Below are 14,372 nucleotides of genomic sequence, written 5' to 3'. Positions count from 1 at the left end.
CTGCTTTTACGATTTTTCTTTTTGTCTTTTGTTTTCAATAGTTTGACTATAATGTGCCCAGATATTGTTTTTCTGTTGCTATTATTTTATTTGGTCTTCATTATACAATGTTTCTTAAAACTGTGTATTGATGTCTTTTATCAGTTTCGGAAAATTCCCAGCTACTGATTCTGCTCCGGTTCCATGTTTTCTCTGGAACTCCATTCACACAGATATTAAAATTTCTCGCTGTGCTCATGCTTCTCTTTGTGTTTTTCTCATTCTTCCTCTTCTTCTGACTTTGGGTATGGATATTTCCCACTGCTCTGTCTTCCAGCTCACTAACCCTACCTCGTGTTGTCTCCAGACTGCTGCTGAACCATCTGAGAATCCTCAACGTCAGGTATTGTATTTTCAGTTTCGGAATTTCACTTCCTTCTTTTGTACAGATCCCAATCCTCTGGAAGGCCTCCATCTTTTAATCTGCTTCTCACCATTTCCTTGAGTGTGTGGGTAAGGGTAGCTCCCAGGTCCTGTCGGACAGCGGTGTCTGCTTTTCCTGGTGGGGTTAGTCACATGGTTCTGTGACAGCGTATATTACCATTTTCTTGTGCAAAACACTGCTCCTCTCCGCTCACCCTGTTTCCTGCTTCAACATTTGAGAATTTGCTTGAGAAAACTCTGCAGTGAGAGTTACTAGGAGCGTGTCCCTCACAGTCACCCCCTCAAGTCCCACCTGTGCTGGTGGCTCCCCAGGTGTGCATGGGAGGGCAAGCCCAGTGGAAGCTGGTCACAGTTGAAGCTGGAGGCTGAAATAGTTTTCTTTTTTCTTTTCTTTTTTTTTACATATTTTTATTGATTTTTTACAGAGAGGAAGGGAGAGGGATAGAGAGTTAGAAACATCGATGAGAGAGAAACATTGATCAGCTGCCTCCTGCACACTCCCCACTGGGGATGTGCCCGCAACCAAGGTACATGCCCTTGACCAGAATCGAACCTGGGACCCTTCAGTCCGCAGGCCGACGCTCTACCCACTGAGCCAAACCGGTTAGGGCTGAAATAGTTTTCTTTAAAGTAAATTAATGTGTTTTCTTTGGCACCTTAGTTTATGAAGCTGCCCAACTGACAGTGATCAAAAGTGAATTATTTATTTTAAATGCAGTTGAAATTAGTAAGTTAACATACCCAAGCGTGTGGAGGAGTCTTCATCCCCCCCACCCACACACACACAGATGATGTGGGCGAGGCCACCCATCCACATTTTGTGGCAAAGAAAAATATGCTGAGGAGCCCAAATGAATGCACACGTGAAGCAAGTCTCTGTGGCAGCGAGTTGGCCTAAATAAAGGATTAACTCTTCATTATTGAAATTCTCTAATAAACAGCAGTGTTACATTTTGATTAAAAAAAACCACTCTTGCCCTGGCTGGTGTTCCCAGTGGTCAGAGCCCCAGCCCATGCACCGAGGGGTGCAGGTTCTAACCCAGCCCCATCGGGGTGCACGCAGGAGGCAACCAACTAATGTCTCTTTCTCACATCACTGTTTCTCTCCCTCCCTCCCTTCTAAAAATCAATGGAAAAATATCTGTAGGTGATTAAAAAATAAAACCCTCTTGAAATCAAGTTGAGTATCAGTATTTCAATGAGAAATTCAATAACAGATGAAGTACCTAAATGAACCCACTGAAAAATCCACATTGGATGACTGCACAGTTTAAGGAAAATAAAGTTACATATTAGAATGAAATCAAACAGCTATTGATACTAAAAATGTTTCTTACACCCCTCGCTATTGTGCCATCCAGCACAGACCTATTTCTTCTAGGTACAATAAAACCTCTCTTGACATTTTTTAATTGTTTTAAAAATTGGACCAAAGCCCGTTAGCCCAATGGCACAGACAGACCCTCTACAATTCAGGTCCCCTCACGGCCCCATCCACACGCCATCTGACCAGGAAAAAGTTTCCCAAGTGAGCAGGTGAGAGCAGCCACAGGTCCACGCCACGGTCAACAGAGTGATGACGGGGTGGGCCAGAGCTGGCATCCCATAGGCTCCTCCTGCCACGGGACCAATGGCTGGAGACCCATCATGACGAGCAAGAACAGGAGGTCCGAGAAGTGGCATCCCAAGGCAGACGAGCACTCACAGAAGCCAGGCCTTTCCGAAGAGTGAGGTGCAAGGACCGACTGACCCATCTGTTAGCTACTGGAGACACCGCTCGAGTCAGTTGCCTTAGCAACAACATAGTAAGCCTCTCTGAAAAGCCAGCCTCGTCGTCGTCGTCAGCACTCTGATGAAGGTAAAGACGCAGCATCGGGGCAGGCAGAGGCCTGCAGGTGGGCCACGCCCCAGCAGGGTTGGGGGGAGGGGGCGGACGGCCTCTCAGAGGGATGGGGTCACACCTCTCCCTGGAAGCTCGCCCTCTCCAGCTGGAACGCGCTCTAGAACCTGGCACGGGGACACCTGCTTCTGTCTCCATCCTGGGTCCTGGAGCCCGCCACGCCGCACCACCGCCCTGCGCAGGAAGCAGACGTGAGAACCAACGTCCAAAGAAGGGGACGAGGCAAGCCCAGGGCGCTCTGTCCAGAAAGCTTTGGGTGACTCCCCCCCAGGGTGTGTCCTTCACACCTGGAGAGCAATGCCATGGGGCACGCATCGAGGGCAGGGCGCTGGGCTTTGTCCTCAGATCTTTCTAGAAAGTACCGGGGTCAGAGCTATTGGGCTCCTCTCCTTGTGGAGAGTTGCGCGTTTCTCTGCATACATCCCCGGGATCCCGGCGCCTGGAGGCGGGTGGCCCGCTGCCCCCTGCCCAGCAGATGGGTGTGGGAGGCCTCCCCCGCCGCCTGCAGGGGTTTGAGGAGCGAGCTTTGCAGGCCCAGGCAGCGAGTCCCAGGTCCCGGCAGCACCCCCAGATACCTGCCCAAGCCTGGCGCAGCGGAGCGTGGCGGCATCTGCTCCGCAGGGAGGCACCCAGTTTCCCGGGTGTTTCCTCACGGGTCCTGGGCTGACTCCAGCCAGGCCTATGGGAGCCGCACGGCCGCCAGCCTGCAGGAAGGACCCGCATCCCGCACAGGAGGTGGCCTGGGACCCAGCCTGGCGCTGGCTGCAGCCAAGCCCAGAGGAGGCTCAAGCTCAGCCGGGCTCCAGGCCTCGAGAGGCTGTGGGAATTCGAGGACATCGAGGAAGGAGCCTGCGGAAGCACGTCCCGTCACCCTTACTCACCACCCATCCCGTCACCGGGGGCCTGTCACTCACTGAGGCTACAATTACTTCTCAGTGAAGGCACTCAGAAGAAAACTCCATGGCAACAGAACACCAACACATCCACCCAACCACTGGCTGGAAAGGACTGCGGAGGAATAACATTGTTAATTCCAAAATCAAAAATACGTGGTTCAGCTCCTCTTCAAGACTTACTTTTCCTCACAGAGACAAAGGAACCGAACAGACCTTTAAAAAAAATGTTTTTATTGGTTTTGAGAGAGAAAGAGGACGAGAGAGACAGAAACATCAATGATGAGAATCATGGGTTGGCTGCCTCCTGCACGCCCCCCACAGGGCATCGCCCCCCACAGGGCATCGCCCCCCACAGGGCATGTTCCCTGACCGGGAGTCAAACCTTGGACCTCTTGGTTCCTGGGTCGACACCCAACCACTGAGCCACCACCAGGGCAGCAGACCTTCCTTTACGTAAGAAACAGGAAAGATTTAAAACCTATGCTACAGGAAACCAAGAGGGTGACATAAGGTATGCACCTGTACGTGCTGCCTCTCACAACCACACCAAAACTACAACTGAGACAAAATGTCCATCACCCAGAACCACGGGAAAGCTGGATGAGTGGAAGTTCTACCACTAGAAGGAAAGCGAAAAGAGCATTGAGACGTGCACAAGCACTGAAAAGCTGAGGTACGGAGGCGCGCGAACCAGGCTGGTGGTGGGTGTCTGGGTACAGGTTTTTTTTCAACCTTAACTCCAGTTTCCAGCGAGACTCTGGGGACCCAGACTCCTACGTGGATAAGCTGGACTGTCTGCCATCGGGTCGGAAAGTGAGGGTGGCTTTCTTGCAGAGCTGTGTGCAGGAATCGTTCACTGCGCTGGGGCGCGGGGCGCTGGGACGCGGAAACTCAGAGACGGCTGACTGGCAGCCATCGCTGTTGGCCACGCCCTAGCCTAGTGATTCCCTGAGACCCCGCCCCACACAATTTACAAACCCACCCAAGCTCTGCACAGCAGCTTTTGCATATAAATGGCCTGCCCTATCGCAGCTTAACCTAACAAACTGCAGCTCCGGTCAGACAGCTCCAAAATCTCCAAACCCCAAACAAAGAGGAGGAATCTGCAGATCTCGCTGTAGCTCCTGCTGAGTGGCCTCAGACAGTAGCTGACCTGCACCCCATTGGAGATCCAGAAGCCAGTGTACCTAGTGGTTAGTGTGATACACCAGATTTCAACTCCTCACACCCGTAAGTGACACACTCAAGAGGCAGACTCAGTGAGCACCAAAGCCACACTGAAATAAGTCCTGCCCCATAACGGTGTCTCCAGCACAGCAGTTCCTCCATTATAGACACAGTAGGTCCTCACAGCCAATTGGCCTGGAGGTCAATTCCTCCCAGTGACACCAACAGCAATCAAAGCTTAACTACAAGACTTTGCACTCAGCCCACAAAGGGGTGCACCAAAAGTGTCCACCTCAGGTGATAGGGGAGGTTGAACCACTGGGCCCTATAGGATACCTACCACAGAAAACCACCCCATCAACACAGGGAAGCAGCCAAAATGCAGAGACAAAGAAACAGGTCACAAATGAAAGAAATGGAGGAAAGCAAACTACTGGACATAAGAGTTCAAAACCACATTTATAAGGTTACTCAAGAATCTTCCAAAAATCTCTGAGTAACTTAGTGAGACCTTTAAGGATCTTGAGAATGCCAAAAAAAAAAAAAATGAAAAAGGACCAGTCAGAAATTAAGCATACACTGTCTGAAATAAAGAATATACAGAAATTCAACAGGAGACCAAAGGACCCCAAGAATCAAACCAAAGACTTGAAATGTGAGGAAACAAACAAACAAAAAAAAAACCAACCAGAAAAACAAAAAGAAAAAAGAATCCAAAAATATGAAGATAGTGTAAGGAGCCTCTGGGACAACTTCAAGAATACCAACATCCGAATTATGGGGGTGTCAGAAGAAGAGAGAGAGCAAGATATTGAAAACCTATTAGAAGAAATAATGACAGAAAACTTCCCCCACCTGGTGAGAGAAATAGACTTACAAGTACAGGAAGCAAACAGAACCCCAAACAAGAGGAATCCAAAGAGGATCACACCAAGACACATCATAATTAAAATACCAAGGGCAAAAGACAAAGAGAGAATATTAAAAGCAGCAAGAGAAAAACAGTTAGTTACCTACAAGGGAGCACCCATACGGTTGTCAGCTGATTTCTCAACAGAAACTATGCAGGCCAGAAGGGAGTGGCAAGAAATATTCAAAGTGATGAATAGCAAGAACCTACAACCTAGGGTACTCTACCTAGCCAAGCTGACATTCAGAATTGAAGGTCAGCTAAAGAGCTTCACAGATAAGAAAAAGCTAAAGGGGTTCATCACCACCAAACCAGTATTATATGAAATGCTTAAGGGTATTCTTTAAGAAGAGGAAGAAGAAGAAAAAGGTAAAGATAAAAATTATGAACAACAAAATAACAACAAATACATGCCCATCAACAAGTGAATCTAAAAATCAAGTGAATTAAAAATCTGATGAACAGAATAAACTGGTGAATATAATAGAATCAGGGGCATAGAAGGGAATGGACTGACAGTTCTCAGGGGGAAGGGGGTGTGAGGGGTGCGGGAAGAGACTGGACAAAAATTGTACCTTCACCTATGGGTGAAGACAGTGGGGGATGGGGGTAAGGGCATGGGGTGGGGTGGGAAATCAGGTGGAGGGGAGCTATGGGGGGAAAAAAGAGGAACATCTGTAATAATCTGAACAATAAAGATTTATTTTTAAAAAAAGAAAGAAAGAAAGAGGAAAGACCTGTCTGAGGCCCCGAGCCTCGGGCCAGTGTGGACCCGGCTTGCCAACCGCTCCCTGGGGCCCTGACCCTGCTGCTTCCTGTGGGTGGCTTTCCATTGGGGGAGCTCCTCGGGGGGCATCCTCACTGGAGTATAAAAACCACTGACTCGTCCAGCACGGAGCCACGAGTGTGAAACAACTGCTGCTGCAGAGGCCACTAACCTAGTCGACCTGAGCCGGGCCTCACTGTCCCCCGGCCGGCCGATCGGAGCGCGGTGACCCACGCCCGCCGCCAGCACAGTCAGGGCACCGGTGGGGCGCGCAGCAGGTCACCAGCGGAGGCCGTCTCCTCGGGGCTGGGGTTGGCTATCCTGGCCTCGGCGTCCAGGCTGAGCAGAGGGTGAGGGGCTGCTCGGTCACCAGTCCCCCAGGGGACTTGGGCTGGTGTCAGGTCCTGGGAACAGGAAGCCAGGCTCAGCCCTGGGAGCGAGCGGCGCTGGTGGGGCTGAGCGAGTTCCCTTCCCGGGGTGAGCGCCACCAGGCATGCTGCAGCCTGGGGCTCGCCGGAGTGGGCGGGCATTTGGGTGCTTTTCTCAGCTTCCCTCCGGCACCAGGCGGTGCCAGGGGGCTCCACACCTGACTTGTGTGCTGGCTGATTACCCAGAACGCCACGGAGCGAGCCTATGGCCTTGAGAAACGGTCTGAGAGCGAGCGTCACGGGGTCGAGCTGGCTCTTTCCTCAATGGGCTCACAACAACACCCTTCCACAATAAACTTTAAATTCCGGGTCTGTCAGAACCTGGGGAAGCCCCAGCCCTTTCAACACAGGACACGGGCCTCAGACCCCACCCTGAACCTGGGCAGCCGCAGCGCTCCCCTCCCCCCAGGGCCACTGCAGGCCCAGCGCTCGCCCCCAACCCAGGCTCGGCAAGTCCCCCTCCCCACGGGAGGCGTTCAGTAGTGGGGACAACGTGGGGTCCCACAAGGCACCAGGACCCTGCCCCACCCCCCCACCCCCCCACCCGCCCCACCCGGCTTGTCTGCAGGGTGTTCCCAGGAAACTGGCCAGGGACCCCGGTGCGAACGGCACTTTTAAGGACCCCAGAAAGCAGCACACAGGTCAGGGTCCCTGCGCCCTGAACACCACTCCCCGAACAGGGACGTGCTTTGAGCCACGAACAATGCTTTCCATGGTTTCCATTCAGTGAACAGTAACGCCTAACAGGCGGGACTCAGCTGCTGCTGAGATGGCATCAACGTGAGGCAAGTTCACCGGAGTCAGAATGAGAACTGCAGACCTTCTCGGGGAGAAATCGGTGAAAGCGGACGGTCTGGGGAGGAGACCACCTTGGAACTCAGGCCTCTGGAAACAAGGGCTCTATGTGGAAGGATCCAGAACCAGTAGGAAGGACCGGGGCTCCAGCTGCAGAGCTCATGGTTCCCTCAAACCTCTGCAATAACTGTCCCCTGATCAGACCACATCCAGGCACCACGACGTCCCCTCCAGGCCGGGAAGGTTGGCGACGGGCCGGCCCCCACGGCCTGCTGGGCGGCGCTGTCCCGGGCAGCCGAGCGCAGGGCAGGGCCTCTCTGTGGAGCCCAGAGTGAGGCCGTTCTTTCTGCAAACGTGTCCTCGGGGCCCTTCCAGGCATGCACCACCCTGGGCTCCCCGGATCGAGGTCTGCAGGCCACGGTGAGGGCCCCTGGGAGAGGCCCTACGCCCGAGTCTCGGGCCGTCCCTTCAATGGCGCCGCCGCCATGTGGCCCAGGGACAAGGCGGCGGAGAAGACAGGCCTGGGGCTCTGCACCGAGTATTTGGGGAAACCGACATCTACGTAGGCCAGAAGCAAGCAGCTTTTATTTTATTTATTTTTTGGTTGTTTTTTTTGTTTTGTTATTGTTGTTGTTTTCGGTTAATCTTCACCTGAGGATATTTTTCCATTAAATTTTAAAAATTTATTTTATTGATTTTTTACAGAGAGGAAGAGAGAGGGATAGAGAGTCAGAAACATCGATGAGAGAGAAGCATCGATCAGCTGCCTCCTGCACACCCCCCCCACTGGGGATGTGCCCGCAACCAAGGTACATGCCCTTGACCGGAATCGAACCTGGGACCCTTGAGTCTGAAGGCCAACACTCTATCCCCTGAGCCAAACCGGTCAGGGCTCCATTAATTTTTTTAGAGAGAGAGTAAGGGAGGGGGAGAGACAGAGAGAGAAACATTGATGTGAGAGAGACACATTGATCTGTTGCCTCCCACATGTGCTCTGACCAGGGCTGGGGATCGAGCCCACAACTGAGGAACATGCCCTTGACCGGAATCAAACCTGATACCCTTCAGTCTGCAGGCCGACGCTCTATCCCCTGAGCCAAACTGGCCAGGGCTGGCTATTCGTTTTTTGAAATATGTTTTTATTGATTTCAGAGAGGAAGGGAGAGGGAAAGAAATAGAAACATCAGCGATGAGAGAGAATCATTGATCTGCTGCCTCCCGCACACCCCACACTGGGGATCGAGCCCGCATCCCAGGCATGTGCCCTGACCGGGAATTGAACTGTGACCTCCTGGTTCATAGGCCGATGCTCAACCACTGAGCCACGCCGGCCGGGCAGAACAGGCAGTTTTACCTGGGATGTCAGAGTATCATGTGTTAAAGTAACCGTGCCCGGCAGCTCCCCTGGCCTTGCTGCTGCTGACCAGCTGAGCGGTGACAGGCAGACGTCGGATCCACCACAGCCCACGTCACAGCTCACAGCCCAGCCCACGAACTTTGCCAACTTCTCACTCTATTTACAGACAACAGATGGGCAGATTCTCGTGAGAAAAGGGGTAGATTTAGAACATCAAAAGCAAGGAGGGCAAAGCACAACAGAAATGAGGACATGGAGCCTCACCTGGCTTCACCTGGAATTAGTCCCAGACACGGAGGTGAGGGCCCTTCCCGCTCCCAGCTCCTCCGAGCTGGAGGGCCCGCGTGTGACGGGACTCACATGTGTGCTCACAGGCACGGGGAGCGGTGTGGCCGCCCTCGCTCCGCACACGTCGGACAGCGAGCGCGTGTGAGAGATGAAAACCTGAAGAGAAAAATCTGCCCCGAAAGGCCTCCTCGTGGGGTCCCCACCCATCCCGTGACCCCCTCGGCGTGAGACCTGCTGTGAGGGTGATGGAGGGCTCTGCTGGGGGAGGGGGCGGACGCAGAAACTGAGGTGGCAGGGAGATGCCACCCAGGGCGGCTGCAGCCGCCTGGTCCCGGAGCCCAGTCAGGCCCGGCACATGGGTGACCCTGCTCGACTGGAGGTGGGAAGTTGGGGCTTGGGGGCTGGTGGACCCCTGGGCCCCCTTCAAAGCACAGACGTGGCAAACTCGCGCTGGGGAGAGATGGCAGAAAAGCAGCAAGTCACCCAAGGTCCTTCTTGGTGACCAGGACAGATGAGGGCAGCACAGACTGCTGTCCCAGCCCCCAGTCCCAACCTGCCCTTCCTCATCACTCAAACCCTGCCCCGTCATCCCCGGCTGGCGTCCAGCTGCTGGACCTGCCGAGTGTCAATGCCAGGCGCCCAAAGGCCCGAGACAACACCGCCGTGTCCCGTCCCGGCACCAGCCGGCTGCTCTGCCAGGCCACAGCGTTCACGCCAAAGGGCTGGCATCCTGGAGTGACTCGCACACGCCTGGCTTAGTGTTTGGTGTTTTACAAAAGCTGTTTTATTTTATTTATTTATTACTTATTTATCTATCTACTTATTGTTAATCCTCACCTGAGGATATTTTTTCCACTGCTTTTTAGAGAGAGTGGAAGGGAGGGAGACAGAGAGAAACATCGATGCGAGAGAGACACATCGATTGGTTGCCTCCCGCATGCGCCCCAATCAGGGGTGGGGGTTGGAACCTGCAACCCAGGTACGTGCCCTAGACTGGGAATTGACACACCACCCCCCCACCCATGGGTCCTCGAGCTGACACCCTACCCACGGAGCACACAACCAGGGCAAACGCTGCTTTCAGTTCAGACGCTGTATCGGAGACACTACCCCCAATTTCAGATGCAGAAAAGGAGGCCTGGCGTGTTTTTAAAAGCATGCCCAACGCCAGCCAGCCCAGGCCTGAGTCACAACCCAGTCCGATCCACAGACACGCTCCGGCCTGGCAGCGGCTCTTACTGCAGCCACGGAAATAAAGGGCCCGTAAAACGTATTTTCCAGCGTTAGTCTTTATTAGCCATAAGCAGTTCTTGTCACTCTAACAAACACTGGAGTGTGTTAGTGCTCACGAAGACAAAGTCACAAACTTGTTTCTGAGAACGAAGACGATGTCCCAAGGCCCAGCCAGCGCCGGCAGGCCACCCTCCCCGCGGCGCTCAGCGCCCGCCCGGCGCGGGCACCTCATCTCTTCCACACGCAGCACCTCCTGTTGGGGTCCCTTCCCCCAGGGAGCGGCCAGACACGGGGTTTCTCCTGCTGACACGCTCAGAGCCTGCACAGGGGAGCGGCCACCAGTGTCCCAGAACACCGTGGCGCGGGGGAGGGCTCGCGCTGGGCCGGCACACAGTGGGCGCGAGGGCAGGTGGGGGGCACAGGCCAGCGCCCGGTGCTGCCGAGGGCCTCTCAGAGCCATTGCTCCGAGCACCTGGGGTTCAGGGCACTTAGCGCAGCACCCACGTCCTTTTTAACAGCCCTGTGTGGCCAGCGTCCCCGCGTGCAAACACAGCGGGAGCCCGCCCCGGCCTCCCTCCTCACATCTCCCGGGGAGCGGGCGGGGGGCCGGAGGCTGGCCCTGCCCCCTCCTGACCCACAGGCCGTGCCCCGCCTGCTCACCGCTCCTGTGTACTTCTGAGCTCGAGCAGGTTTTAGGTTTAGATCCTCGATTTCTAGTAGGAAACGTCTGAACAAGCACGCACTGCCCCTCCCTATTGCCCTGACAGCCCCACATGTGTGACCTCCTGACGACCTCGGGAGGGGGGTCTGCGGGCACCTGGACGCAGGGCTGGTCGCCAGCCCCACGCACGACGCCCACACCCACCACCCGGTGGGCCTGACGCCCTCTGCTCCTCTCAACACTCAGAATCACACAGAAGTGGCCGCGGGGCCTGCACTTACGAGACAGGGAGTGGGTGCCTTTGGGCAGGTACTCCAGCAGGAGGGCGCTGTCGTCCCCGAGCACGTCGGCCTTGAGGGACAGCAGGCTGTTCTTGCTCATGAGCGCCGCCCGCAGGTTGGCCACCGCGGTGGCCTGCTGCAGCGCCTCGTCCTTCTCGGGGGTGAGGGGCCGGCCCAGGTAGCTGGCTTCTGCCCCCAGGAAGCCCTCGTCCGCGTGGGCACAGAGGTCCACCCTGTCCCCTCGGCTGTCGGAGCTGCTGGCCTCGGTGACGGTCAAGTCTGAATCTGGGAGGAAACAGAACGTGCAGGTCACTTCAAGCCTCTCCAGGTGGGAAGCAGCCAGGGCCACGCGCTTCCTGTTGGGCCCACCCACCCGCCGCCGCAGTCCAGGACACGCCGGGCACGGGGAGGCACTGCTGGGCCCCCGCCGCTCCCGGCTGCGCCCGGGCCCACAGGCTCGGACTGCACCTGGCTCACAGGCCTACCTGTTCCCCTAAATCTGTAAACTTCCAGGAAAAACTCATGGGAGGCATCTTTGTGATCTTAGGCAAAGACTTCTTAGCTCGGAGACCCAAAAAGCATGAGCCATAATTTAAAAAAGTTCACAAACTGGACTTGGTCAAAATTTTAAATGTATGCTCCTCAAAAGACAGTGTTAAATAAAAAACGAGCCAAAGACTGGGAGAAAATGCACAAAGAAGTGTCAACTCGGCAGTGACAAGCGGACAAGGTCCCCACAGGAGGTGCTGGCGGCCAGCGAGCGCACGAGAGGACACTTGTCACACAGCCGCCGCCCACAAACATGCCACACGCACCCGGCAGTGACCTCCTGAGCCGGAGCGGACACCGCAGGAGGTGAGCGGCCACAGCCTGGCTCGGGCGCTCACCGCGGCTTGGGGTGTCACGGCCAAAACCTCCAAAATGACCACACGACCCACAGCCGAGCGAAGGGGTCGGCTGACACAGCCGGGGCAGAAGGCACTCGGCAGCACAGGAATGACGCACGGCCGCCACGGCCACGGGAAGGGGACTCGGAGCACGCCGAGCGTCACAGGCGTGGACAGAGGGGTGGCTGCGCCGTGGGCTCGGGTCCGAGGCGGCGGCAGCCTCGGCGTCCTGGCTGTGGTTCTGACTGTGATTGCACGGTGCTGTCCTGGGACCACAGGAAGGAGCACAGGCTGTCTCCGATCACTTCTCACCGTGGGTCGCCAATCTACAATTGTCTCAAAACGATGCTCTGTGAGGCTCTGGAGGGGCTGCTGCGAGGACACAGGTGGTGGGGGAGGGCTGGCTGAAAGGGCAGGAGGGAGCATCTTGGTGGTGGAAATGGTCTCTCTCCTAACAGAGGTGTAACACCTGTCAAAACTCATCAAACTCACTCACTAGAGTGGTTAAAATTAAGAAGACAGTGAAAGAACGGAAGGAAGGAAGGAGGGAAAGAAGGAAGGAAGGAAGGAATGAAGGAAGGAAGGAAGGAAGGAATGGAGGAAGGAAGGAGAAAGAAAAGGAAGAGAAGGGAAGGGAAGGAAAGGAAAGAGCCCTGGCCAGTTTGGCCCAGTGTGTAGAGTGTCGGCCCGTGGACTGAAGGGTCACGGGTTCGATTCTGGTCAAGGGCATGTACCTCAGTTGCAAGTTCCCCTGTGGGAGGCAATGTTTCTCTCTCTGTGTCTCTCCCGCTTCCTTCCACTCTCTCTAAAAATCAATGGAAAAATGTCCTCGGTGAGGATTAACAACAAAAAGACAGCCTTGGCTGGGTGGCTCAGGTGGCTAGAGCATCGTTCCATACACTGGAAGGTTGAGGGTTCAATTCCCAGTCAGGGCACATATCTAGGTTGTGGGTTTGATCCCAGTTGGGGTGCGTATGGAAGGCAACCCATGGATGTTTTCCTCTCACATTGATGTTTCTCTTTCTCCCTTCCTCTCTCGCTGAAAATCAATGAAAACGCCGAAACCGGTTTGGCTCAGTGGATGGAGCGTCGGCCTGCGGACTCAAGGGTCCCAGGTTCGATTCCGGTCAAGGGCATGTACCTTGGTTGCGGGCACATCCCCAGTAGGAGGTGTGCAGGAGGCAGCTGATCGATGTTTCTAACTCTCTATCTCTCTCCCTTCCTCTCTGTAAAAAATCAATAAAATATAATTTAAAAAATCAATGAAAACATCCTAGGGTGAAGATTAAATAAATAAATAAAAATTAAAAATTAAAAAGACAGACAACAGGCCGAGCCAGAAGCTCGTCCTACAGCGGGCAGCAGCCTGGCCGTGGCCAGGGGCCGGTCACGGGCGTTGGTGGTTTCAGGCAACAGAAGACGCCTCCGCACCCGGCCCGGCGTGGACGCCAACGACACACACGCGTGGCGCGGAAGAAGCCGTGCTGGCGGCGGCACCTGCCTGAGCACCCGGCCCCGAGCCGGGTCCAGCCGCCGGCGTGGCTGCCCGGGGCCTTGTCCCTCGTCCGCCCAGAACACACTCGAGCTCTTCCTCAAGCACCCTCTGGTTGGAGCGTGACAGGGACACCCCAGCTCTGAGTGGGGCCCCCTGAGCAGGAAAAGCAACTACATTGGCCGCTCAGCAAAGCCCAGGGTGAGTGCAGGCGATGATTCCCAAGTGTGGCCCGCGGACAAGAGTGTGGCCCGCGGACAAGCCGCAGAAGCGCAAGCCAGGAGGGCCCAGGGCGCAGGGCGCGACCCCAGCCCCGCCGCACGCGCTCTCCCCAGCGGAGGTCGGCGCCAGCCTGCCCCGCCCTGTGCCCTGGCCGGGCGCCATCCCGCCCACCCACAGGGCCTGCTGTCTGTGTGGGAGCACCGTGTCAACAGCACGGAGCCTGGGTCGTCCGCTCAGCCGCTCTGGCTCCGGAGGGGAGGGCCGCACCGCAGAGCAGGCGAAGCGCCCAGGCTCGCGGCCCCGAGGCAGGGCCAGCCCCCCGCCCCCGTGGGCTGGTGGCAGCATGTGGGTTACTTTTCGTTCAGATGCTCTTCCCCCAAATACAACCCTAAGCAAGCTGATTCTCTACAACGGAGGTCACCAAACCGGCCGGCGGTGCCGAGCACTGGCCCAGGTGCGGCCGTGGGACTGGCCTGTCAGGTAACAAACACGGCGGTGCCAGCTTCTCCGAAGGCGTCCTCTGTCCTGTGCGGTTCAGGACGGCGCTGTGGCCAGGCATGCCAGCGGGGGGCGGCCCTCCCCGCCACCTTCCAGGAGGGGACAAGAGGAGAGGCCACAGTCTCAGCCCCAGTGACCAACCCGGAGGGGCTGGGAGCGTCGGACTCA

The 14,372-nt window shown here is 55.7% G+C and overlaps 1 protein-coding gene across 1 annotated transcript in view; it reads right to left on the bottom strand.

Moving 5' to 3' along the window:
- ZBTB46 (zinc finger and BTB domain containing 46) overlaps window positions 1–14,372 on the bottom strand; it is a 45,506-nt gene that overhangs the window by 8,187 nt on the left and 22,947 nt on the right. Inside the window, exon 3 of the mRNA XM_079784269.1 lies at window positions 11,106–11,390. Within this exon, the coding sequence (XP_079640395.1) occupies window positions 11,106–11,390 (285 nt within the window). The remainder of the gene's footprint in view (window positions 1–11,105; window positions 11,391–14,372) is intronic.

The sequence above is a fragment of the Cnephaeus nilssonii genome (genome assembly GCF_951640355.1).
Source record: "Cnephaeus nilssonii genome assembly, chromosome: 11".
Classification (NCBI taxonomy): domain Eukaryota; kingdom Metazoa; phylum Chordata; class Mammalia; order Chiroptera; family Vespertilionidae; genus Cnephaeus; species Cnephaeus nilssonii.
This window is presented reverse-complemented; position numbering and strand designations above follow the sequence as displayed.